The sequence below is a fragment of the Vulpes lagopus genome, chromosome 12 (assembly GCF_018345385.1).
Source record: "Vulpes lagopus strain Blue_001 chromosome 12, ASM1834538v1, whole genome shotgun sequence".
Taxonomy (NCBI): Eukaryota; Metazoa; Chordata; class Mammalia; order Carnivora; family Canidae; genus Vulpes; species Vulpes lagopus.
This window is the reverse complement of record NC_054835.1, coordinates 24,175,444-24,202,397: the sequence shown is the minus strand read 5'-3', so window position 1 is coordinate 24,202,397 and position 26,954 is coordinate 24,175,444. Positions and strand designations below refer to the sequence as shown.

Below are 26,954 nucleotides of genomic sequence, written 5' to 3'. Positions count from 1 at the left end.
CCACCCGGGCTACCCCTAGAGCCACATTTCAAATGCTCAAACACCACATGAGGCTAATGGCTACTGTGTGGGAAAGTGAAGATACAGAACATTTCACACCATCACACCAAGTTCTATTGGACAGTGCTCATCTAGAAGATAATAACCTTCAAATTGCATTTTTGCAGAGGCATAGGTCAGCCCCAGGCTAAGGTGTAAAGCACCTCCCTGCCCACAGGTATATATGTAGTCACTAAATGGTTTTACTGACTTTAGCACTTATTTCTACTTTCCTTAATCTCTGGATTTTTACGCATACATCACACTCAACACAAACTTTGTTTTAGCTCTCCACCTTCCTTTACACTGATGATAGGATTCTCTATGGTAGATTTAGTTCCTATAATCCATGAAAATGCCCAGCTCCTTGTTAACTAGAGCTATACTGGAAATCCGCCTTCTGTGTAACAAACAAGCTTGAATCTGAAGAGGGATGTATCTATTTGTGTTGCTGAGTCATTGAATTGACTGAAGCAAGGTCTGTGGGGGGAGAAACGAAGCGGCATACAATCGTTTCTATTAGAGATTTTGCTATTTTGGTGTTCGCATGTCAAAATAAGTCACTAGATGAATTGATGGTGGAGCAATTTAGTGCCGGAAAGATGCCTTTCCCAGGCAAGATTTAAACTCCTAGTGTTTTTTTTTTTTTTTTTTAAATCAAATTCTGTTTTGTTCTCTTGGAGAAAGATTAATTTTGCCGAATTTTAAAGCTTCAACTCTTTTTTTATGAAGGCAAAAATAAACAAATCTCTCCAGTCCACGCCTTTTTAGCTCTCCAAAGATTACCACTAAAATGCGTCCATGTTATATTTTTGTCTGGGAAAACAGAACTTTTAGACATTCCTGCACCCACGGGATGACTCTGAATCCCGTCACATCAGGAAAAGCATGAAGAAGCCTCAAAGCCTTTTGGTCGAAGATGCCGGGGAGAAGTAAAGCCAAAGCACGTCTTTTTCACTCCGCTCCTCAACCCCTCCCCCCAAACCTAGGACTCCCCGTTTGACTGTCCAGCAGTTCCGATACCAACGATTTACAACGGTGAGGAGCTGGGTCTGGTGAGTACGGGGCTGGGCGTGGTCAGGACTCCGAGGTGCGGGACTCACTGCGGAGCCTGCAGGAGGCCTTTACACCTTCCCTCACCTGCCGGGGCAGGTGGTGCTGAAAAAGTCCGTTTGCATCTGCTCCTGTTACAGACTGAGCCAACCTCGATTCAGAAAGACCCTCACAGTGACACAGCAAATAAGCCCTGGACGAGCCCATGAGTTCAGCCTGGGCTTCGGCCACGCTACAGCTCTACCTGCGGGCACGGCTTGTGGATCTGGGGTTTTGAGGCTCCGGGGGCACCTGCGGTGCGTGGTGGCGGGTTGGCGGTCTCGGGGCCCGGCAGAAGGTGGCCGTATCTGTAGCAACTTTTGAGTCTCGGACAAAAACCGCCTCCCAGAGTTATTAGAAACTGCCTGTACCTGCCCGAGCACAATTCATCCGACAGTTGCCATGAGATTTATTTTCCCTTCACTCTCCCGTCCCGCTCCCAACTCCTGGGCTCTCTGGTGCTGGATACAAGGTGGGGGTGGGGTGAGAGGCGGTGATTAGTCACTTACTGCAGTCTTCACACTTTTAGGTTTGTATGGTTTCCTTGCCTTTAACCCTGTCGCATCCAGAAAGTACCCCAGTGCGCCACCCCTGCACCCCCGCCCCAGCCCCAGCCCCAGCCCCGGTGTGCAGGTAGACGCCGAAGTGGCGACGAGCGGGGTCGCACGGTGCGAAACCCAGGAGGAGCCCCCAGGCGGCGCCCGACCCGAGGGGCATCCAGGCGAGCGCGAGGCGGGGGGACGCGCCCCGCAGCCCCGCAGCCCCGCTCGGCGGCGGCCGACGCAGTGCGCACGCGCGCCACCCGCCACCCGCCGCCCGCCGCCCGCGCGTCCCCCGCCGGCTTCCCCCCGCCGCGCGCCTCTGCGCCCGGGCCCCGCCCCCGCCCCGAGCGGGCCCCACCCCCCGCGGGAGAGGGCGGAGGGGCGGAGGGGCGGAGGGGCGGAGGGGCGCAGGGAGCGTGCGCGCGGCCCGCCCCGGGCGCGGGCGGAGGGGAGAAGGCGGGGCGCGCGCGGCGGGCAGCCCGCAGAAGGCAGGAGCCGCGCAGGAGGACGGAGCGCCAGCCGCCGCCGGGCCGAGCCGGTAGGGGGCCGCGGGCCCTGGCGGGGTCGGGGGTCGGGGGTCGGGGGGCCGGGGGCCCGGGGGCGGGGCGGGCTTGGCGCTGACGCGGCCCCGGGGAGCCGGCGGGACCCTCGTCTACTGGAAACTTTGTAGCGGCCCCCACACCTGCTCCGGCGCTTCTCGCATCCTCTGGGCTGCCCGGAGGGGCGAGGCCCGGGGTCCTCCGCGGCGCCCCCTCCTCGCCGCCCCTGGGCGCGCGCCCCCCGGCTGCGGCCGACGCCCCAGCCCCGCGGACCCGCCCTCGGGCAGCAGCACCCTGTGGGCCCCCCTCCGCCCCCCGCCGCCCCCCTCCGTCCCCCTCCCCTCCGCTCCCCTCCTCCTCCCCCTCCCCCCCCCCCCCCCCGACCCTCTGCGCTCCAGCCGCGCCGCGGCCTCTCCACCTCCTCCCCCGCGGTCAGCATCCAGCCGCTCCGGAGCCACTCGAGCTGTCGGCGGCCCTTTGCATCTCATCTTCCGTAGGTTTCCGGTGCATTGATGGAAGCAACTTGACTTTCAGCAATGCCAACTATTCAACTTGAGTGTTTCCCTGCGGTGGTAGATTGGGGTGCACAGTGCTAACGTGTCTTTTTATTTCTCCCGAGTACCTTCGCTTCCAAGCGAAGTTGGGTTGTTTGTGAGAGGAGTCGCCTGCTGGAGCTGCCTTAAGTAGATTGTATAACTATATTTTATTTAGGTGGATGTTGCTATTGGTACCGGCTAGTGTTATGGTAACTGGGCATCCCAGAGGCAAGGGAAGGAGGAGTGACTTACTCTTGCAGTTAAAAAAACAAAACAAAAACCACAACTACCTTGTACGTTTCATCCAGAAGGACCTCGAGGCATTTGGCAAGTGTTAACTAGCTGTTCGTTGTAGTTTTATAGGAGAGGTACAGAGAGAGCATCACCGTCCTGTTTCACAGATGTAAAAACGGAGGCAAACAACCAAGTCCTCCGATTCTTTACTAATCTTAAAGGAATAGGGGCCGAGAAATTTAACCCTGAGTTTCCTGGAATTCCAGGAATTCCTAGTGCATAAGGCCACACAGAGGTAAAATGGAATGTTGGAACATCTTCCCTGAGATTGTACAGATGAGTTAAAAGTCAAAGAGGCTGCAGCCAGGTGTCAGCAGCTTCCTGCTTGAGACTCCGCTCTGTCACAAAGTTAAGTGATGCTGGACAAGTCACAGCTGCTCCCAGCATGTTGCCTATTGTTTAAAATGAAGGGAACAAAGGTGCTGTATTCTTTTGCTAAGTTGTGTGAGTGTGGAAGCTCCACTCCCTTGAGCTGCGTTTGGTGATTGTTAGTTGTTGTGGACTCATAAAGGCTCCCATTCTTGGGCTCCCTTTAGAAATGCAGGGAACGAGGCACCCCCAGAATGAATAACTGCCTCTTCTTCACTAGGGACACCTGAGGATTCACGTCAGGGAGAGGCTGAGGCAGGGACCCTGACCTGGGCAGCGTGGGGGAGAGGTTTGTTGGGTGGAGGTAGGAAGGCGCCCTGCACAGGCAGCTTGACACATGGGCCCTATTCCTGCCTCCAGCTCTGACTCATCTTCTGACGCTTGGGGGAGGAGAGGTAGTTGCTTGATATTTTTGGCTTTCCCCCATAAAACAGGAGACGTTTCCTTCATTCCAAGTGCTTTTAACGTCAGTGTCAAACGTGTCTATGCTGAGTTCTCATCTGAAATCTTTTATATTGGTAGAGTGAAGGTATGACTTCTATGATATTCCCTAATAGAATAGCATAAATGTGTATTCATATAAAAAATACTAGTCAGGTGTATAAATCCAGGAAATCCTTTAAAACTTTAGCATGAAAACCTGCTAAATGATGGTCTTTTGGGAGGCATGTGTATTTGGTGAATTCCTTTGCATTTGGGATTTTAAGGCAAGGTAGTTTAGAAATACTTTTTCTCACTGTCACCAGAAATTCATGAATCATTCTCTGTGTAAAACTTAGAACTTTACAGATAAAGTTTTTTTTTTTTGTATCTTTCCCAAAAGTAATTGCTGTGTGTATTTTTATTGGTTTGTGTGTATCATCTTAGACTTTCTAAGCATTTTTATGTGTCTGTTTATGCAAAGTGATTTTTTAGTTGAAATGAATTATAAAATTATCCAGTCCTGTATGTAGACATTTGCTTTCTGTCTAGACTGTGGTAGCACGGTTTAAAGTGCAGATGGTTGTAAAGGCTTATTACCTCTATAGCATGGTAGTATTTCTCTGGATGATGGGCAAATGACATCTTCTTAACAGCCTTCTGACCCTTCTTAAACAGCCTCAAAGCACTTAAATCATTAAGATCCTAGGCGTTACTCACAGTTGCAAATGAAAACTTTTCCATTAAAAAAAAAAAAAATCTAGGGCTGCTAATGTATTCATCTTTTCTTACAAGCAAGTATAAATGGGAGTGGAAGGCTGGGAGAGTTGCTAAAGCCCCAGCAGCTGGGAGTGAACATTTAAGGTTCATTGAGAGACAAAAGGAAGTGATAATGTGGGCACAGTTCAAATCAATAGATTCAGGGGACACATGAGTTCAAACAGAATTCACATCAGGAGTTTGAGTTAGAGGACTTTTGCCATGCTAAAGGTCCAGTGCTGAGTTTTGGAGTAGAAGACAAAAAAGGTCCCGGAAAACTAATGAAACTGATAAACTAATGGTGACATTTAGAGAGGAAGTGTTCTTACCCCGCACTGGCCAGAATTGTAATGGTTCTGAATTCTAGACATCAACATTTTATTTACTTAACCTTTTTATTGTGAGTTATAACACACACAAAAAAATATAAAACTGATAATTAATGTGTGTGTTTTTAAGAACACACGGCTGTAACCGTCGAGAAGGTTAAGAAGCACCTTCCTCCCATACTTTCCCAATGACAGCCTCCTTCCTCATGCCAGAGGTAACCTAGCTTCATTTTTGTGGGAATCACTTCCTTTCTTGTTGCTAATTTTTATCCCCTAAATATTAATATCTAAACAAATTTCAAGTTTCTTTTTTTTCTGTTTTCATCTTTATGCAAATGGAATCAAAATAGATATTTTAAATACTTTTTTGTGGGAGTCAACATCATATACATGTGTTTGTATATATACGTGTGTATATAGGTATATACATACAGTTTTTAAAATTTCTTGCAATATGGTATTTTTTTTTTTTTGCAATATGGTATTTTTAATTTAATTTTTAAAAAAGATTTATTTATTCATGAGAGAGACAGGCAGAGGAAGAAGGCAGGCTCCCTGCAGGGAGCCCAATGCAAGACTGGATTCCAGGACTAGAACCTGAGCCAAAGGCAGACACACTCAACCACTGTGCCACCCAGGTTCCCAGTGTGGTATTTTTTAAAGATTCATTCATGTTGTTATCTGTGACTGTAATTAGTCCACTTTTGTATGAACATACCACAAGTTATTCATCATCTATTGATGGACATCTGGGTCGTTTCTGGTCTGGGGCAGTTATGAACAGGGGGGTTACAGGTGTGTTTATCTGCAGGTTTACTAGCTGATGCCTAATTTCCAAAGTGGTTGGTACCAATTTACATTCCTTCAGTGGTGTCAGCCTTGAATTTATAATCCACTGTATTTGTTGTTGAACCATAATATGTTTGGGTATCACAGTATGTTTGGATGACCACAGCGTGAGTGAATGAATGTCACCTAGGTAGTCTGATCCCCGGTCCTTTGTGTACCAGTGTATTTATATATATTTATAAGTTTAATTGTATGGTTTGGACCAGCATACCACCCAAAGGCCAGAGTTGGTTTTTCCACTGTATTTGACAAATACCCAATAAAATCCTTCCCTTTTAAAATTTTTAAATAAATGTGTTAGTTATAAGAAAATTTATGCAAGTGAATAATAAAAGTGTCTAGTTACCTGCAAGTCTTATTATTTTTTAGGATTTTTAAAATATATATATTTTTAAGTAATCTTTACATCCACCATTGGGCATGAACTCACAACCCCAACGTCAAGAGCTGAATGCTCTTCCGACTGAGCCAGCCAGGTGCCCCTGCCTAAAAGTCTTTTAATGGTTTTGGGAGAATCCTACCTCTTGAGCTACCAGATGTCTTGACTTGGTGACTTGGGTTATGCTGGTGAATGCCTGTCTTATGCCCAACCCTGAATGTGTAGTCTAGCAGTGCTGGCTTTAGTGTGTGATGTGTGCAGGAACCCAGGCCAACCCTTGTTAAAGAACCTCTGAGGAGCCTCTGAGAATGCTTGTGTACATGTGCATATCCTTTAACTGTGTACTGAGCACAGACTTCTTGTCTTTTTTTTTTTTTTTAAGATTTTATTTATTCATTCATGAGAGAGACACACACACACAGAGAGGCAGAGACCCAGGCAGAGGGAGAAGCAGGCTCCATGCAGGGAGCCCGACATGGGACTCGATCCCAGGTCTCCAGGATCAGACCCTGGGCCAAAGGCAGGCACTAAACAGCTGAGCCACCCAGGGATCCCCTGAGCACAGACTTCTTAAAGCACCGACGAAGCCCCGTCCTTCCTTGGCATTTCCAAAGGAACCAGAGCTTCTCTGCTATGGGAATAAAGTACTCTTTTACAATCTTCAAAATGTACTTTTTTCCAAATCTTCATTAGTATACCATAGTAGAGGTAGTTAAAACTGGATTTGAAACAGAATTTCTGCTTTTGAGTACACAGTTGCCAGGTTGACTTTAATTGCTTATGTTTGGTGTTGCTAGCTGGATTTAAATCTGGGTATGTGTGGAGTGTGTGCCTCTTAGAGAGACAGGTGGGGGAGGGGAGAGAAGGAAGAGAAAGATTAGGGAGAGATGTGGATGTTAAGACAGGTATTTGTTGAATATCTATGGTATGTAGTATTTTCTAACAGTTTGCTTCCACAGTTATGTAGGTTTGTTTATTTTTTTTTTAAGATTTTATTTATTCATGAGTGACAGAGAGAGAGAGGCAGAGAGAGACACAGGCAGAGGGAGAAGCAGGCTCCATGCAGGGAGCCTGATGCGGGACTTGATCCTGGGACTCCAGGATCATGCCCTGAGCCCATGGCAGGCGCTAAACTGTTGAGCCACCCAGGGATCCCCAATTGTGTACGTTTAGAAAATACTTCAGTGCTATCATTTTTCTTGGTTGAGGGAGTAAAGGAAGAATAGCCCAAAGAATGTGAGATTCTTTTTTTATTTATTCTGTAAGTCATCTTAGAAAATGGTTATATGCTCTATTTTTTGGCTTTACATAGATCATGAGTACTTTTTTACTTACATATTAAAGTTTTTTTCAGATTCTCTAAAATAGTCATAATTTTAAAAAATATAAAAGTTTTTTTTTTTTTTTTTTTTAAGATTTTATTTATTCATGAGAGACACAGAGAGAAAGAGGCAGAGACACAGGCAGAGGGAGAAGCAGTCTCCATGCCGGGAGCCCGATGCGGGACTTGATCATGGGACTTCATTCAGGGACTCCAGGATTACGCCCTGTGCCAAAGGCAGGCTGAGCCACCCAGGGATCCCCAAATTAAAAGTTTTAAAGAAAGGATAAAAAGGAGTGTCAAAGACCCAGTCTGAGTGACAGGGGAGGGGGGTGGGTAGAAATCCTATTTGTGTTTTTTGGTATCCCTCCAGGCAGGCAGTAGTTTATGGAAGAGCCCCATATTCCACTTGTTGCAGGGAAGGGGGCAGAGTGTGGGTACTGAGGTCATGGCCATATGGGCCACATGATGTCACGTACATCCACGGCCCTCCTGGCTCACCTTGCCACTTGCCATTCTTGCTCTTAGCACTGACCCAGTTTTAATTACCTCCACTATGGCACTGACAGTAGGGCCAGCTTTTTCCCTTGCCTTCTCAAAGTCTCAGAGGACAAAAGGTCCCTTTTGAAATTCACATGCCACTGTTGGTCTTAACTTCTGCCTTTGTCGCAGAATAGTTTCAGCATCAAGGCCTTAAGGAAGGCAGGTCTTCTTGATTCCTTAGGTCTTTGAGTTTGTGGGTACACAGGATAACACTCTTCAGAAAGTGCATGTTGCTTCTGTTGAACTAGTAAACATTTACGTGGTGGATAGAGCATGTGAGGCACCAGCCTTCCTGAGCTGGTGGAGACTAAGGTGAACTTGCTTGAAGTTTTGAGGAAGTACTGGTAGAAATAAAATCCAGGAGAATACTGTCGGCATACAAGTTACATACAAATTTGACATAAAAATTTATAATTAAGAATTTCACTAATTTAGCTATTGTGCCACTCTGGTGTCCCTGCCAAGTTCTCTTACCAGATCAACTGTTAGTCTGGCTCCCATGTGAAGAGCAGGTGCAGGCCAGAGCCTGGAGGGGGGTTTTGTGTTGACAGCCATTTGTTGTAGTTAATTTTCTTCTATTCCAAATGTTTTTTATTTTTAGAAATTGCAATCATATACTAGGGCACCTGGGTGTCTTAGTTAATGTGTCCAAATCTGGATTTCAGCTCAGGTCGTGATCTCCAGGTTGGGAGATTGAGACCTTTGTTGGGCTCCGTGCTGGGTGTGGAGCCTGCTTGAGATTCTCTGTCCCTCTCCCTCCTTCTCCCCTCCTGCTCATCCTATCTCTAAAAAATAATAATAAATGAATAAAGGAAAGAAATTGCAATCATATAGATGTTCTGAAGCCATCATCCTATGGCAAAGGAATATTTTCAAAGGAATCCTAAGGACTCCTGCCTCAGAATCACATGAGCTGCTGGTTAGAATGCATATTCCTAGGCCCTACCTCAGTCCTAATAATCAGAATTTCTGGGGGTAAAAGCCTGAGAATTTATATTTCTAGCAAGTATCTGCAAAAAAGAATTTAAAATAATATTAAGGGTGGCTCAGTCAGGTAAGTGACCAACTCCTGATTTCAGCTCAGGTCTTAATCTCAGAGTTGTGAGTTCGTGCCATAGGATGGATGGCTTCAGAACATAATTTCAACCAAGATGTTGAAAGGTCCAGATAGTAAATATTCTAGGCTTCTGGGCCATACACTTTCTGCAGCAACTACTTAACAGCAAGAAAGCAGCCATTGTGAATATATAACAAATGAATGCAGTTGGGTTACACTAACACTTCATTCATGAACACTATCATTGAAATTTCATAGTGTTCTTATATACCATGAGATTAAGTCGCGATTTAATTTTTAGCCATTCTGAACTCCTGGGCCATACAGAAATGTGTGGCAGGCTAGACATGGTCTGCCTGCCATGGTTTTCTAACCCCTGATTTGAACAAGAGTAGAAAGAGTGAATAACAGTAATACTTGTATAGATTATGCTAATATAGTAATATAGAAAGAATTGTAATAATATAAAGAATTATGTATATTGTCTTATTGTATTAGATTATTGTTTGGCAAAGACAAGGGAATAACTTCAGGATCCTCTGCCTTTGGACTTCAATTTAGTTAAAAACTTGATTCCTCCCTTTGTTGTGGGGAGGCCCACACACACCCAGTTGCCCCATCCCAGTGCAGAAGAGCTGCTGCCCCTCAGCAGGGAGAGGGTACAGAGCGTCATCAGATTCTCTGACCTGGTTATCTTACTCTGCTCAGAAACTCTGGTGGATAATTAGATGCCTTTGATTTATAGAGAAAAATGGGATATTAATTTATCAGTACTTTATAAATGAAGTTAATTTGCTCTGAAATCACCAAAAAGGGGTGCCTGGGTGCTCAGTGGTTGAGTGTCTGCCTTTGGCTCAGGTGTGATCCCGGGGTCCTGGGATTGAGTCCCACATTGGGCTCCCCACAGGGAGCCTGCATTTCCCTCTGCCTATGTCTGCCTCTCTCTCTGTGTCTCTCGTGAATACGTGAATACGTAGATAAAAATCTTAAAAAAAAAATCACAAAAATGTGGAATGGGCCATGAGTATGATAAAGAAATCCTCATAGGGAGAAAATTGAGGCTCACTGCTTGGGTTTTAAGGATGTTAATACATCCCAAAAGACATTAGAGTAAAATGATCAAAGGTTGTCAGCTCTGTTGAGCTCTGAGTCCTGTGAACTTTATTTTAATTTATAAATTCCTTTGTGTCTTCCTTAAAGTAATAATGAATTTGTAAGGACTGAGATCTTATTTATTTAAAAAAAAAAATCTGCACTTTCTGAGATTTCATAGTGTTGCCTCTCTCAAAGGGTGGTAGTGACTTTGATAGTTTTGAGGTACATTTTTATTTATTTTGGATTTAGTGTGTGTGTGTGTGTGTGTGTGTAAGTACCCTGCATCTAGATGTTCTGACCTATGTAAATCAAAGTTCAATGCTTTAGCAAGAATCTATGATGATTCTTTAATTTTTACCATTTACTCCTTGAAATATTTAAAGTATTATTTATATAGGCTCTGGCACAAATTGGTTTCTAGTTATCACCGAACAAATTTAAATGTGATTGTGGGATTTTGCAAGCATTTCTTGGTTTAGATTTATCAAATTTTTCATACCTTAAGACCATTTCATCTCATACCACATAGCAGTATAGGATTCTTTTAGATTCATATCCACATTGTAGATACAGCATAATAATCATTTTTAGTATATGTGCTGCTGAAGCGAGCACGATACAGCATAATCAGACTGACCTTCTATTCCTTAATTTCTTTTCTTTGCAGTTTTTGGGGACAAAACTTTAGTCTTTGGTAGTCTTTTAGATCAGTTGACCTGTCGTGATCAGATTGTATGATTTATCAACAAATGGACAACTCATGGAAAGGGGGTTCTGGTTTCAGGGGGGCCACTACTTTCTATGTAGAGTCTGGGAAAGCCTCTTAACCTCCATTTACTTCTGATTCCTCAGCTGGGAACCATGACAGCGGAACAATATTGATCCACATGAGGCTGAACATGTTCATGTAACTTCGACAAAACAGGCACTTGAGTTTTTTTGTTGTTTTTTTTTCCTTTGGCAAGTCCAGTGGGACATACTGAGGCAGATTGAGAGCGATGCTTCTCACACTTTACTGTATCTGTAGATCCCCTGGGGTCTAGATCACTGTGGATTCCCATTCCATCAGTCTGGGATGGGGCCTGAGATGATGCATTTCTGTAAAACTCCCAAGTTGACACTGCTGGGTCTTGGATCACCCTTGGAGTAGTGGAGGGTTAATAGAAAAGGGCTTATGTTTTCCATTTGGAATCGGAAAGGTCAGAAGGCTCTTGAATAGCAAGAATCGCAGTGTGTTTTAAATGGACTGGAGAAGAAGCATGATGGAATCAATGAGATACCTCCCCAAGAAACAGACAAATCTTTTTTAGCCCCATTGAATGTTCTGCTTGGCTTTGAGCCTGTGCCTTCTCTGAATTGCCAAGGCACCCCTCTGTTCACCACTCATTTGAGTCATGTACAGGTAGCTGATCTCTAGTTGTTACTCAACTGTTTTGTAGTGTAACCAGTGTCATATCTTTAGGATGATAAAATCCTAGCACACGGTGATGGTTTATGTTACCTTTATACCCTGTTCTAGCTGTTGCTGCATAGCACACCATTCTGAAACTCGGTGGTATAAAAACAACCATTTTTATTTTGTGCACAGATTCCTGTAGGTCAGGAATTTGGACCTCGTGTAGTGGGGACAACTTGTCTTTGCTCCACAATGTCTGGGACCTATGATGAGATAGTTAAAGACTACAGGTGACTCGATGGCTGGGAACTAGAATCATTGATTTATCTTTACTCACATATTCATAGTTGATCCTGGTTATAAGCTGGGACCTCAGCTGGGCTGCTCTCTGGAACCTCTGTGTATGATCTCTCTGCATGGTAACTGCTGAGCTTCCTCATAGCATAGCAGCTGGATTCTAAGAGCAAGTCCCATGACAGCAAGGTAGAAGTGTGTGAAATGTTTATCATCTAGCCTCAGAAATATTATTTCTGCTCTGCTCTGTCAGTTGAGTTGATCACATTGTAAGAAGGTCAAGTGGGATGGGAGATATTGTGGTCATCTGTGACAAAGATATTTTCCACAGTCCTCACATTGCTTAGAATAGTGTTGAACACATGGCACAAACTCAGGAAATACTGTTGTGTGAATGAGTGACAAGTAATTTAAACACCTAGCTGGATGAGGACCAAATTCAAAAATTGAGGTCCAGATACGAGCAGATTACCGCATGATCCCCCAAATAAATATGTGCTTTTACTTAACAGTCTCTTCTCAGTACTCTACTCATTCTATTTCCAACATGGGAATCTCTGAACTTATCACCTGAAACTAAACTTGTAGTTCTGTGCATCTATATGTGTCACTGTATTGTCATACTTTTTCCCTGCTCTAATCAAGTGGACTGCCTGTGTCATTCTTTGGACTGTGGTAGTTAGAGTTTTATTTTTTTTTTTTATTTTTATTTTTATTTTTTTTTTGGTAGTTAGAGTTTTAAATGATTATCCTTTGTTGGGTTCAGTTCATGGGATGGTGGTCCACATGAGGACGTTGAGACGATCAGTCAGATCACAGCTACTCAGGCAGTTGCTGTACAGCACATTCTGTGTGCTCTGCGTGTCACACTTGGGGAGTATCTGTGGCCAAACCAGAATGGTGACTGTCATTAGCTTTATGTGTATTATGTATATTTATCCTCATCCCAGGACATCATCTTTTTTTTTTTTAAAGAAGATTATGGATTTTTTTTTAAGATTTTACTTATTTATTCATGAAAGACACAGAGAGGCAGAGACACAGGCAGAGGGAGAAGCAGGCTCCATGCAGGGAGCCTGATGTGGGACTTGATCCCGGGACCCCAGGATCATGCCCTGGGCCAAAGGCAGGTGCTAAACCACTGAGCCATCCAGGGATCCCCCAGGACATCTTCATATCAGTTTATTTATGTGGTAGGAAATGCAAAAACAACCCCTCTTCCAAAAGTAAGATGTTGAGGTGTTTAGCCAAATTACTAAAGCTTTCCAGATGAGCAAGAACAGTTTGTATCTTTTAATACAAATATAACTCAACACATGTGTGAATTTATTAAAAAATTTTTTTGAAAGATTTTATATATTCATGAGAGACACAGAAAGAGAAGCAGAGACATAGGCAGAGGGAGCAGGCTCCCTGTGGGAACCCGATGTGGGACTCGATCTCAGGACCCCGGGATCATAACCTGAGCCAAAGGCAGAATCTCAACCACTGAGCCACCCACGTGTCCTTGATTTTAGTCTTTTTTTTTTTTTTTTAAGATTTTATTTATTTACAAGAGACACACAGAGAGAGGCAGAGACAAAGGTAGAGGGAGAAGCAGGCTCCACGTGGGGATCCTGACATGGGACTCGATCCCGGGTCTTGATTTTATTCTTAATGTTCTATCAGAGTTTTCCTTAAACGAAAGATTTCCACACTATGATTATTTATTTGTAAGAGTATTTGTTTCCCAATAGAACACATTTCTGATTGATTGATTTTTAAATTTTATGTATTTATTCATGAGAGATACAGAGAGAGAGAGGCAGAGACACAGGCAGAGGGAGAAGCAGGCTCCCAATAGGGAGCCCGACATGGGACTTGATCCCAGAACCCCGAGATCACACCCGGGGCCAAAGGCAGACACTCAACCAGTCACTCAGACGTCTCCACATTGGTGATTTAATAATGAAAATTAATGAGAAAAGTAGCATTTATTTATTTATGGCAATGTAGGCCAACATGCTTCTATTTTAAAAAGGGTAACTTTATCTAGTTCTTAAAAACCTTAAATATTTAATGTAAGGAGAAAATGTGATTATGTAGTAGGCTTTCGGGTATAAAAAATAACAGTGTGGGCCTCCAGTATACACTGGGTCCTTCTGAAATTTCTAAAGCTGAAAATAATTTAGTCAGATCTATTTACACAGTCATCTCTAGCACTTTATGGCCATTTTCTGCTTATTCAATGTGAGAAGAGAGAAAGCAGTAGATAGAATTTCAGTTTCTAACTGCTTATTCTAGTGGTTATTTGCTATGATTAAAAAAGAAGAAAAGAAAACTAGCCTCCGTGGCACTGGGATGGATGCTGACACTGGATAGCGATTCTGAGGCCGGCCCTTGTGTGGATCCAACACTAACTCAAGCCTTGAGCCTCTGCCCTAGGAGTTCTGCATTGCAGGAACAGTCCGTTGTTACTAGCTTGTGCATTAAGATTACAGGCCACCTAGAAAGACTGCATTTTTGCTTAGCATTTGAGTGCTTTGATGTTTGTTATTCAGACAGCCCAGCAAGATGTTTATTATAATTGTTTAAAAAAAAAAAAAAGTACCTCTCTGGGGTTGGTTTAGGACAGCTTCTCCTTTTTTTTTTTTTAAAGATTTTATTTATTTATTCATGACAGAGAGAGAGATTGAGAGAGAGAGAGAGGCAGAGGGAGAAGCAGGCTCCGTGCAGGGAGCCCGACATGGGACTCGATCCCAGGTCTCCAGGATCACACTCCGGGCTGAAGGCAGCGCTAAACCGCTGGGCCGCCGGGGCTGCCCAGCTCTCCTTTTTGTCTGACACTCCCCCACCCCCATTCTCCTGGCCAGGAAAGCTTTTCTCCCCTCTAAGAAGTAAATGCAGCTGCCAGAGCAACTTCGAAGGACTGAGTTGACCACCATGGACAGCGACATTAACTTTCCTTGGCTCTCCCCTTGTCATCTCAGACAGGTGTGCTGCAGTGGGAGTGGCATGTTCACTCAGAGAGTACCTTACTATCTTTGATCCCTCAAACCATGCCTCGACCTTTTACTCCGCTGATAGATATAGATACCCTTCTTCTGTTCTCCAGTACATGCTCACTAAGATGATTTGGACAAACCTGTGATGTAATACACATGTATTCTTTCATTCTTTATGATCAGAATCTCCTGATCTTGGCACTGAAGCACACTAGGGCTTCTTGTTGTGCCTGCTGTGGAACTGCCTCTTGCTGAGGTACCTCTGCTATCAGGGGAGCTTTCTGTGTCCTGAATGGTACACCAGTCTGTGGCAGTATTTCCCTGCTCTGGGCAACAGAAGAAACTGGAGTTGCTCAGCCCATCTGGGCTTTTCTGTAAGTAGCATTTAAACACATTGTTCTTTGCAAATCCAAGACCCCTGTCACACTCTGAAGGTGCTGGCTGGTGGTGGTGGAGTTCCGTAAGGCAGGTAACGAGAACACAGCCACTCCCCACAGTCACGCAGAAAGGCAGTGTGTGGGCTTGAGCTAGGAGCCCAGACACTTTGGGTCTTTTCCTGGTTCTGTCACATATCTTCTCTAAGTGGGAATCCTCTCCCCTTTTCTGAACCTTATATATTCTGATTTGTAAAAGGGGTCAGGAGTATTTGTCAGAAGAGCATCGGTAATATATGTGCCCTCTTCGTGCTGTCTGGCAGAAGTTGTTTTTCTAAACCTTGGACCCAGCTTTGGCAATTTTATGCAGGTTTGTTGGCATGAGACTGACTAGCAGCAGCAGGGAGGGAGCATCATGTCTGTCTCACTTGGATTCTGCCCTGAGGACTCACAATCTGTTTTCTCTGCAGTACCAAGTACCTTATCACTGCCCAAACAAAGGAGAGTTAGCAGAGTAAGTTAGGCTTCCAGGCCATCCGTTATTTACCCTTGATGAAGACCCTTCTTCTACAAAGACAAGTGAGTCTGGGACCCTTGCCTCGGGAGGACAAGTGGCTTCCCAAACAGCATGAGGATTTGGGAGACCACAGACTAAGTTTCTTTTAATTAGACAGGAAGTAAATAACCTGGTTGGAAATTTGATTGGCCTCTTCCAGATTTTCCACATTCAGGAGGGAGTTAATACGGTCGTTTGAGAGCCTAATTTTGCGTTTATTACTACAGTGATTTTGCTTTTTAAATCACTAGGATTGTGCCAGGGAAAGACTTGGATGTGGCATGAGGCTGTGTTCTGTGGTAGGACAGGATGTTCTCATATAAAAATTCTGCCCATTTCTGGGATGCCCTAGTGGCTTAGTTGGTCAGGCGTCCACTTTCGGCTCAGGTCATGATCCCAGGGTCCGGGGATCGAGCCCCGCATTGGGCTCCCTCCTCAGCAGAGATCCTGCTTCTCCCTCTGCTGCTCCCACTGCTTGTGCTCTCTCTCTGTCAAATAATCTTAAAGAAAACTTCTGCCCATTTCCATCTTACACATACATGTGCACACATTTCCTTATGTGACTACTTCCTATTCTTTTTCATGATGTGATTTCACACATATGCTTCATGTATGCCAGTATCCAATGTGGGTCCCCAGAGAAGGTTGTAACCTTGAGTGAGGCAGCACCCTTCACACAAGGGCAGAATCTGGGGAGGGACTTGTGATTTATCATTACCAGCACTCTGAGTGCCTCAGTCCAGAAGTGGGGAACCAGAGGCTCACCGCAGTATCGACTTCTACAGTGGCTCTCAAGATGTGTCCTCTGACTGGCAGCATCAACTAGGAAATGCCAGTTCTTGAGCCCTGCTCTGGAACTACTGAATCAGAAACTCTTGGGGTATGATTCAGAAATCTGTTTTAACAAGATTCTGATGCATGCTAAAGTTTAAGAACCACTTCATTATGAAGCTATAACTTTCGTTTATTTTTTTATTAAGGTGTAATTGACATATAACATGTTTCAGGTATATAACATAATGATTTGATATTTACATTAGCACAAAACGATCATCACAGTAAATCTAATATCTATCACTATACAGTTACAAATTGTTTTTGTAATGAGAATTTCTAAGATTTATTCTTAGCAACTTTCACATATGCAATATAGTATAATTAACTGGTACATTACATCCCCATGACTGGCATCTTTGGCAGCTACCAGTCAGTTCTCTGTATCTGTGAGCTCGATTTCATTTTCTTTTCTTTCTTTCCTTTTTTTGTTTTTAAAGACTTTATTTGTTTTGATTTCATTTTCTTTCCTTTTTTTTTTTTAAAGACTTTATTTGTTTATTCATGAGAGACACAGAGAGGCAGAGAGAGAATCAGCCTCCACACAGGGAGCCCCATGTGAGACTTGATCCCAGCACTCCAGGATCATGCCCTGGGCCAAAGGCAGGCACTAAATTGCTGAGACACCTGGGGCGTCCCTCAATTTCATTTTCTTTTTAGATTCCACATATAACTGATACAATATTTGTCTTTCTCTCTCTGACTTATTTTCACATAGCAAAATGCCTTCAAGATCTATTCATGTTATCTCAAACATGAGGTTTTCTTTATGGCTGAATAACATTCCATTGTGTTTTTGTACGACATTTTCTTTATCTGTTCCATCCGTCAGTGGACCCTTAGGTGGTTTTTGTCCCTTGGCAATGAACATGAGGGTGCATGTATTTTTTCAAGTAAGTGTTTCCTTTTCTTCTGATAAGTACCCAGAAGTGGACTGCTGGATCATATGGTAGGTTTTTTTTTTTTTGGTTGGTTTTTTAAGTAATCTCTGCCTTCAACATGGGGCTTGAACTCATGACCCTGAGATCAAAAGTCACATGCTCTACCATCTGAGCCAGGTGCCCCTAGTAGTTCTAGTATTCATTTCTTGAGGGAGCTCCATAGTATTTTTCATGGTGGCTGCACCAGTTTCCATTCCCCCTAACAGTGCACAAGGGTTCCTTTTTCTCCACATTCTTGCCAACATTTATTTCTTGTCTTTTTGTAACAGCCACTGTAACAGTTGTAAAGTGATATCTCATTGTGGTGTATGACATTGATTTACAGATGTTGAACCATTCTTGCATCCCTGGAACAAATCCCACTTGATTGTGATGTAGGATTCTTTTAACATATTGTCGAATTCAGTTTGCTGTTATTTTGTTGAGGATTTTTGCTTGTAATTTTCTTGTGATGTCCTTGTCTGGTTTTGGTATCAACATAATACTGCCCTTGTAAAATGAATTTAGAAGTGTTCCCTCCTTTTGTATGCTTTGGAAGAGTTGGTGAAAGGTGGTATTACTTCTTTAACTGTTTGGTAGAATTCAGCAATGAAGCTGAGTGGTCCTGGACTTTTTTTTGTTGGAAGGTTTTTGATTTCTGATTCCATCTCCTTACTAGTTGTTGGTCTGTTCCTATTTTCTATATCTTCATGATTCATTCTTGGCAGGTTGTATGTTTCTAGGTATTTGTTCATTTCTTTTAAGTTGTCAAATTTGTTGGTGTATTATTGTTTATAGTAGTTTCTTATGATCCTTGGTATTTCTGTGGTATTGGTCATAACTTCTCTTCTTGCATTTTTTTTAAGATTTTATTTATTCGTGAGAGACACAGAGAGGCAGAGACATAGGTAGAGGGAGAAGCAAGCTCCTCAAGGGGAGCGGGAGCCCAGTGGAGGACTTGATCCTGAACCTGGGACTCAGGGCCATGCCCTGAGCCAAAGGCAGATGCTCAACCACTGATGAATAGGCATCCCTATTTCATTTGTTTTCACTTTGACCTTTATTTCCATCCTTCTAACTTTGGGCTTCAGATGTTTTTCTTTTTCTAGTTCCTTGAGGTGTAAAGTTAGATCTTTTGGGAGCTTTCTTGATTCCTTTTTTTTTTTTTTTAAGTTTCTTTTTTTTTTTTTAATTTTTATTTATTTATGGTAGTCACAGAGAGAGAGAGAGAGAGGCAGAGACACAGGCGGAGGGAGAAGCAGGCTCCATGCACCGGGAGCCCGATGTGGGATTCGATCCCGGGTCTCCAGGACCGCGCCTTGGGCCAAAGGCAGGCGCCAAACCGCTGCGCCACCCAGGGATCCCTCTTGATTCTTGATGTAGGCATTTATCACTATGAACTTCATTCTCAGAACTGCTTTTCCTGCATCCCTTAAGTTTTGGTATGCTGTTTCTCCATTTTCATTTGTTTCAAGGTTGTTTTCGGTTTCTTTTATGACTCATTGTTTGTTCTGTAGCATGTTGTTTAATCTCCACATATTTGTTAATTTTCCAGTTTTCTTCCTGTAATTGATTTCTGGTTTCATACCACTATGGTTAGAAAAGATGTTAGACATCATTTCAATCTTCTTAAAAAAATTTTTTTTAAGATTTTGTTTGTTTGTTTGTTTGTTTATTTTATTTATTTATTTATTCATGAGAGACACAGAGGGAGAGGCAGAGACACAGGCAGAGGGAGAAGCAGGCTCCATGCCGGGAGCCCGACGTGGGACTCGATCCTGGGTCTCCAGGGTCAGGCCCTGGACTGAAGTTGGCGCTAAACCGCTGCGCCACCCAGGGATCCCTCTTCTTAAATTTATTAAGACTTGGGAAGCTTGCTCCAGAAGGAACTGTCTGAGGGATCATGAGGGATTTCTAAATATGGGAAAAGAGAATCAATCATTTGTTGAAGTCAATTGTACATATTTTTTTGTAGGTCTAAAGAAAGAAAAAGGCCTATATAACAGGAATCTAGTTCTTCAGGGATACCAAAAGGAAATTTTTAAGTCCTTTTTTGGTGCAACCTAGCTGTGAACTGCTGCGCCACCCAGGGATCCCCTAAAGCTCTATAGTTTTACACTGCACCTCCCCCTGATTTTATATTTTTGTTGTCACATTTTATTTTTCTAAGATTTTATTTCTTTGAGAGTGAGCGAGGAAGCACAAGTGGGGTTGGGGAGGGGAAAGACAGAAGGAGATGGGAGAAGCAGACTCCCCACAGAGCAGAGAGCCTAATGTGGAACTTGATCCCAGGATCCTGAGATCATGATCTGACCCAAAGGCAGACTCTTAACCAACTGAGCCACCTAGGTGCCCCTTTGATGACACATTTTACATCCTTTTATTTTATATATCTCTTAACTGGTTATTGTAGCTATAGTTATGTTTTACTTTTATTTTTAATTTTTTTTTAAAGATTTTATTTATTCATGAGAGAGAGAGATACATAGGCAGAGGGAGAAGCAGACTCCATGCAGGGAGCCAGATGTGGGACTTGATCCCGGGACTCCAGGATCATGCCCTGAGCTGAAGGCAGACACTCAACTGCTGAGCCACCCAGGCATCCCGAGAATGATCTTTTTATTTGTTATAGTCTAATGGGACCGCGGAAGAAAGGCAAGCCTTGCTGACCACAAGAGCTGGCAGTCAGTGGGTGTCTCCTGGGTGGCAGCCCCCAAAACCAGGGCACAGACACGTGTAGAAGCTCCTCTCTGGGAAGTACTGACATTCTGGAGAGGATTACAGTGGATGCTTACATCCGTATGTGTTTAATTAGAAGCCTGCCCCTCAGGCTGCATGCTATAACTATTTTTAAAACTTTTTTTAAATGTTAAATATGAACATGTCACGTGATCCAGCCCTTCCACTCCTAGGTATTTAAGAGAAAGGCCTCTGTCCACACAGCTACCTATGAATGTTTGTCATGTTACACATCAGCTTTACTTGTACTAGCCTCAAACTACAAACAACCCAGTTTCCATCAGTAAGTGAATAAACCATGATGTATCTATATCATGGAATACTACTCAGGAATGAAAAGAAATGAACTGTTGATAACATGCATCAATATAGGTGAATGTCAAAGTAATTATGCCGCATGAAAGCTAGGCCCAACAAACAAAAAAACCTTATGTTATGATTCTATTATATAAAAGTCTAAGAAATGTAAAAGTGACAGAAAACATAAATGTTTGCTTGGTAATGGGGCTCAAGGGTGAAGGAGAGATTAATTAAAGGAGCATGAGGAAATCTGGAGGGGGTGATGGATAGATTTATCATGTAGGGACATGGTGTGTTGAGTGTATGCATAGCATTCAAAACTCATCAAGTTGTACACTTGGTCAAGTTGTGTATCTGTCAGTCATCCTCAACAGGGCTTTAAAAAATATTTAAGTGTGATGGTTACTTGGGAAAAGTGGTGGGACAGGTAGGGGAGGAACACATTTTAACAAGGCTTATCAGTGCTCATCCTATTGTTACATAAACGAAACAATAAGAGGTCCAGTGGGGAAGAAAAAATACAATTTGAGATAGCTGCTGTCCAGGGCAGCAGCACCTCCTGCAGTTGGCATTCGTGAAGCTGTCGCCCTGCATCTGGCTTAGCTGCTGTACCTGCTGTGGTGTCTGTTATGTGGCCACAGTCCCCCACACCACTGGCCTGACTGAGGTGTAAATGTATTATTTTTTAGTTAATGTCTGCACCAAACATGGGGCTCGAACTCATGGCCCTGAGATCAGGAGTCACATGCAGTACTGACTGAGCCAGCCAGGGGCCCAGTAGACTGTGTTTGAGATCATGGCCTTCACCCTAGCTTGTTCTGCAGCTTTCCCAGGCCCAGTGAGCATTGCCATATTACATTTCCTTTCAAACATTTGTCTTTGTTGTGGTCAAAACTGTACTTATTTTTGTTATACCATGTGTTACATACATGTCATTAACAGAAGCTGAGACTCAGGTTGGTATTTCTCACTGGCACATTCTTTAATTAGCATGATATTCACTTCTAGATTTATTCCGGTCAAACCCAATTTAGCAATAAAACCAAGGAGGAATTCTTTTGAACTTCCTGATTGGCCACATTGTTGCCTCCTTGTCTTTCTGCAGATCTGATTTGTATCCACTGTGATCAGCACTCTCAATTAGGACTTTCCAGATCCTGACCAGGACTGCAGAGTGACCAGATTCCTCACAAGTGAGTTGGTTCCAGCACCTCCTTTGTCTGTGGAACTGAGGATGACTTGTCCAACTGAAATCATTTCAGGTGCCCCCTATGGTATCTTGGGTGGAGATGAGCATACTTGCCAGCAGGCCCACATTATAAAGCAGTATGATGAAGTGATGTGTCCAAAATCTCAGGAAAGGAGTATTTTCTATTTCTTTTGTTTAAAAAAATTTTTATTTATGAGAGAGAGAGAGAGAGAGAGAGAGAGAGAGAGAGAGAGAGAGGCAGACACACAGGCAGAGAGAAGCAGGCCTCCTGCAAGGAGCCCAATGTGGGACTTGATCCCAGATCCCAGGATCACACCCTGAGCCAAAGGCAGACACTAAACTGCTGAGCCACCCAGACGTCCCTATTTCTTTTGTTATTGGTGTACTAATATAGATATTATTATATATCATTACTGTACTAATGAGAGAATGTAGATCTTCGAATATTTAAATCCCCCAGTGGGATTCATCTTGAAACTGAGAATTGGCTGAGAATTTAATCGTACCCAGGTTGGGTTGGGTCAGTTAAAATGTTCATGAACTTACACTAATGTATTTTTAAATTTTATTTGAAAAAAATAAAAAAATAAAAAAATAAATTTTATTTGAGAGAAGGAGGGAGCATGGTTGGAGGAGAGGGGCAGGGGAAAAGGAGGCTCTTGCTGAGCAGGGAGCCCCCACCCCACCCCCGATGTGGGGTTCAATCCTGGGATCATGACCTAAGCCAAATGCAGATGCTTAACTGACTGAGCCACCCAGGTGCCCCTAATGTATATATATTTTTAATTAATCTCTGCACCAGATGTGGGGCTCGAACTCATGGCCCTGAGATCAAGAGTCACGTGCACTACTGACTGAGCCAGCTAGGCACCCAGTAGACTATTTTTGAGATCATGGCCTTCAATGTGCCTGATTATTCCCATAGAAGTGCCACAGCATCTTACTATTTAGTGAGTTATTTATTTTAGTGAGAGTCCTAAGAGTACGTATAGGGGGAGGGGTAGAGGGAAAATCTTAGGAGGCTCCACACCCAGCATAGGGTCCAAAGCAGGGCTCAATTTCACAATCCTGAGATCACGACCTGAGCCAAAAATCAAGCATTAGATGCTTAACTGACTGAGCCACCCAGGCGTCCTTTAGCTATTTTTTTGAAATAACAAAGGGCTAAGGTGACCATATATCCTGGTTTTTCTGTAACTCTTTAAGTTTAGGCAAATATAGTGTCATAGTTGTGTGAATAGGGAAAACGTGTCTGAAAGAAGGCTCTAGGAGTGATCAGGATTTCTGATTTCTTCGTAATTACCGAGGAGAACCACTCCCTGTTCAATAAGAGCAAGGCCCTGCAAGATTGTTGTTCAGGAACCAGTTGGGCACGTTTGAGTTTAGAATTATTTCTAAAATAGGATGACTGTTTCCATTTACTACCCCCTGCCCCGCACCCTTTTTTTAATTGAATCACCAGAGAGCTGAGTTTTAACATTGATTTTGTATGTTGTCTTAGGTTACTTTTTTGTTAACAGAAAATTATTTGTCTCCATCCTTGAAAGAACGTATTCTATTTTTTTTTAAATGTTTTATTTATTCATAGAGACAGAGAGAAGCAGACACACAGGCAGAGGGAGAAGCGGGCTTCATTCAGGGAGCCCGACGTAGGATTCAATCCCGGGACTCCAGGATCAGGCCCTGGGCTGCAGGCGGCGCTAAACCGCTGCGCCACCGGGGCTGCCCAGAACGTGACCAGGATCACACCCTGAGCCAAAGGCAGACACTAAACTGCTGAGCCACCCAGACGTCCCTATTTCTTTTGTTACTGGTGTACTAATATAGATATTATTATATATTATTACTATATACAGAACGTATTCTATTATAGAAAAGAACCATTTCTAATCCTTTCACCTTCCCATTCCACAAAACTGCAGAAGGCTGTGGTGAATCAAGAATCGATAGCATCAAAAGTACTGACAGCTGCCTGTGTTTTTCAGGAAGGAAGACGGTGATTTTGGAATCCTTGGTGGAGGAAAACAAAACCCTCTGGTCTTGCTTCCAATGATGCAAGTGTGATTGCTGGCATCTTCATGAGCTCCAGAGGTCACAGCACGCTTCCACGGACTCTCATGGCCCCTCGGATGATTTCTGAGGGAGACATAGGAGGCATCGCTCAAATCACCTCCTCTCTCTTCTTGGGCAGAGGCAGCGTGGCCTCTAACCGGCACCTCCTTCAGGCTCGTGGCATCACCTGCATTGTTAATGCTACCATTGAGATCCCCAATTTCAACTGGCCCCAGTTTGAATATGTTAAAGTGCCTCTGGCTGACATGCCTCATGCCCCCATCGGACTGTACTTTGACACGGTGGCTGACAAGATCCACAGTGTGAGCAGGAAGCATGGGGCCACCTTGGTGCACTGTGCCGCGGGGGTGAGCCGCTCGGCCACCCTCTGCATTGCTTACCTGATGAAATGCCACAGTGTGTGCCTGCTGGAAGCCTACAACTGGGTGAAGGCCCGCAGGCCCGTCATCAGGCCCAACGTTGGCTTCTGGAGGCAGCTGATAGACTACGAGCGCCAGCTCTTTGGGAAGTCGACGGTTAAAATGGTACAGACACCTTATGGTATAGTTCCAGACGTTTATGAGAAAGAATCCCGTCACCTGATGCCTTACTGGGGGCTGTAATGCCACCACAGCCTGCATCAGCAGCCCCTTGAGCAGTACCAGCATCTGCTACACACCGTCTATTCCCCTCTTCACCTTCCTTTTCAAATGGTGGACTGTTGGTTCTCCCTGAAGTGTTTTTTACACTGGGTGTTCAAGTTTATTTTAAAAGATAGGGAGGGAGGGGAAGAATATAAGGGGAATGCATACATTGCTAGTAACATTTTTAAAACTAACATTTTGGAATAGTGTTTATGAAAATCTTTAACTGGCTTTTAATCATTTTTAACAATTTGAACAGTTTAATAAACTGTTTGGTTCTGCTGTATTCTGAATCCCAGGCCTTTAGGCATCATGGCAGGTGCGGGAGGAGCTCAGTGCAAAAATCACTTTGGGTCCTGATGAACCCTTTAGAGACCAGCTTTGCCCAAGGCTGCCGACCAAACGCTTAGGGAAGATTGATACCAGCTTCAGTCTCTACTGGATTAGCCCTCCTCTTTCCTTTCCTATTATTTAGTGACTCTGTAAGTTAAAAAAAAAAAAAAAAAACAACAAAAAACTTTATTATCTAGTTGTTAAGTAATTATAATGAAATCTGCTGCAAATACCCTCTTGGAATCATTGTGCCCCAGGACTATATTAGCATTATTTTTAATAAATATATCTGCATAACGTATTAGAATTTTTACTAAGAATGTCAGGGTGTGTGTATGTGTGTGTGGATGCTGGAAGAAAGAGGCTTTCCAGTAACTGTTCAAATACGGTTCCTGGGACAACTATAAATGCTACTTAAAATAGACATCCCAGCTGAGTGATGTCAACGTTTCACATCCTTGCAGATGGGCAGCTGTTAATATCCTTCCCGATGCTGGGACAGTGGGACCCAGCAGAGAACGGACGCCCTGATGAAAGGTACTGTTCTCAGGTGGCTCTTAATAACCAGAGTGCACCAAAAGCAGGCAGTGCTCCATTAAAGAAATTGGTTTTAATAAAAGCCATGCCTTTGTTGACTCTTTCACGCACAAAATGCCCTAAACCAAACCTCAACACATAATAAGCAAATAACAATGGCTTCCTTTGTTGAAATTTGAAAGTGTCTCCTGGTTCACTGCTCCTACTAAATATGACAACTCACGTTAGCGCTTCCCTATTCCACACTCCTTACAAACTGCTGGGAGTCATCAGGTTGCCCTTGCTTTGTCACGATGCTGCTTTATTTTTTTTACTTCAGTTGCCAGGAAGGTTGCAGCTTGCTTATTCATGGAGTAATTTTCTAGATTCTTGGCCTATTTTGGCAAGAAGCCATAAATATAATGCCAGTGGCTACAACATGTTTATATAAATTATATTTTCTGGATCTTACCTGGTCTGTGGCAATGGTCTCCATCCAAATTCTACCTTGTTTCATACCATTTACTTTTATAAACATGCACCATTTAAATAGGAAAATTAAAATGAAGTTAATAGTTTCTGTGGGAACTCAGAGGAACCCATAAATGCTACAGGAGCACATGATCAAAAATCAATCAAAAGAACAAAACAATACGTGACGGTGGAGGCTACGGCTTCTCCAGTATGAAAGGCAAACTGGCAAGTCTTGTAGTCTTTGGATAAGAGTCCAAAAATAACCACTGTACTACAGTAAGAGAACACTTGGTGACAGATGTTCTTGGTAAAAAAAACTTCCTGCAGAAATCTTGGCTGACACCACTACTGGGATATAAGTAAGCATTCTTAGTACTTAATAAGCCTAACACCTTTCTAATCTAAATGCCAGAGTTTATTAGCTGGTCACAAAGGAAGGTGTGTGACCTAGAAAGTGTTAGGGGAATTTCTGTAGTGATCCCCAGTGCAGAGTAAGCATTGCAGATTTCTGTAAAGGTCCTATAATCTTTCCAAAGCTTGAGATTACGTGTCATTAAGTAAAAACAGAAGGCTTCTTTAAAGAAAAAACATGTACATATGTACAAAATAGTCAATTTAAAATATGCAACCTATATAGTGTACTACCTCGTAGCCACAGGGGGAAAAAAAGCATGGAGAGTAGCACACCCTGTGCCTCTTCTACCTCAAGCGCGTCCAGACAAAAATTACACACAGCCATCGAATGTTTAAAAGCAAAATACAATACCGAAAGAGAAAAGTGCTTACTAATCACCACTCAGGCAGTGAGGTCGAAGCCGCCTGCACAATTGACAGGAAATGAGTAACCTTGGTTACTGTTTCCAAGGACACCGGACTCTTGGCTAATAAGAGCCGAGGTGAAGCTGAATGCAACATCAAGCTATTCGAATAAACTTGCATACATAAAGAAAACGCAGCAGTATTATTCCCACACTCTTGGTGGTATGTGAGTGAACACTGCCACTACTCAACAGATATTAAAAGGAGGGGATATTTTTCATAGCCAGGGCTTTCTGTTGACGTCTGCTGTATTCTGCACCTCCCATGGAGTGACTAAGCCTCTCGTACTTGTACTTGGGAAGGCCAGCAGCAGTTAGACTTACATTCTGGAATCTGGCAATGGAAC

The 26,954-nt window shown here is 43.4% G+C and overlaps 1 protein-coding gene across 3 annotated transcripts; it reads left to right on the top strand.

The window, feature by feature from the left end:
- The first annotated feature begins 957 nt into the window (after window positions 1-957).
- On the top strand, window positions 958-25,096 carry DUSP14 (dual specificity phosphatase 14). Of its 3 annotated transcripts, none has more exons than XM_041723890.1 (3): window positions 958-1,094; window positions 21,666-21,753; window positions 23,756-25,096. In XM_041723890.1, the coding sequence occupies exon 3, from the start codon at window positions 23,849-23,851 to the stop codon at window positions 24,443-24,445; it is 597 nt and encodes a 198-aa protein (XP_041579824.1). In that variant the 5' UTR covers window positions 958-1,094; window positions 21,666-21,753; window positions 23,756-23,848; the 3' UTR covers window positions 24,446-25,096. The 3 variants fall into 3 exon arrangements, with proteins under 3 accessions (XP_041579824.1, XP_041579825.1, XP_041579823.1); XM_041723891.1 differs by having other exon boundaries at window positions 1,056-1,077; XM_041723889.1 differs by lacking the exon at window positions 958-1,094 and adding an exon at window positions 2,087-2,211.
- Window positions 25,097-26,954: the final 1,858 nt, after the last annotated feature.

Bases quoted from the DNA above. Each gene is read 5' to 3' on its own strand.
- DUSP14 (XM_041723890.1), top strand. From the start codon at position 23,849: ATGAGCTCCAGAGGTCACAGCACGCTTCCACGGACTCTCATGGCCCCT.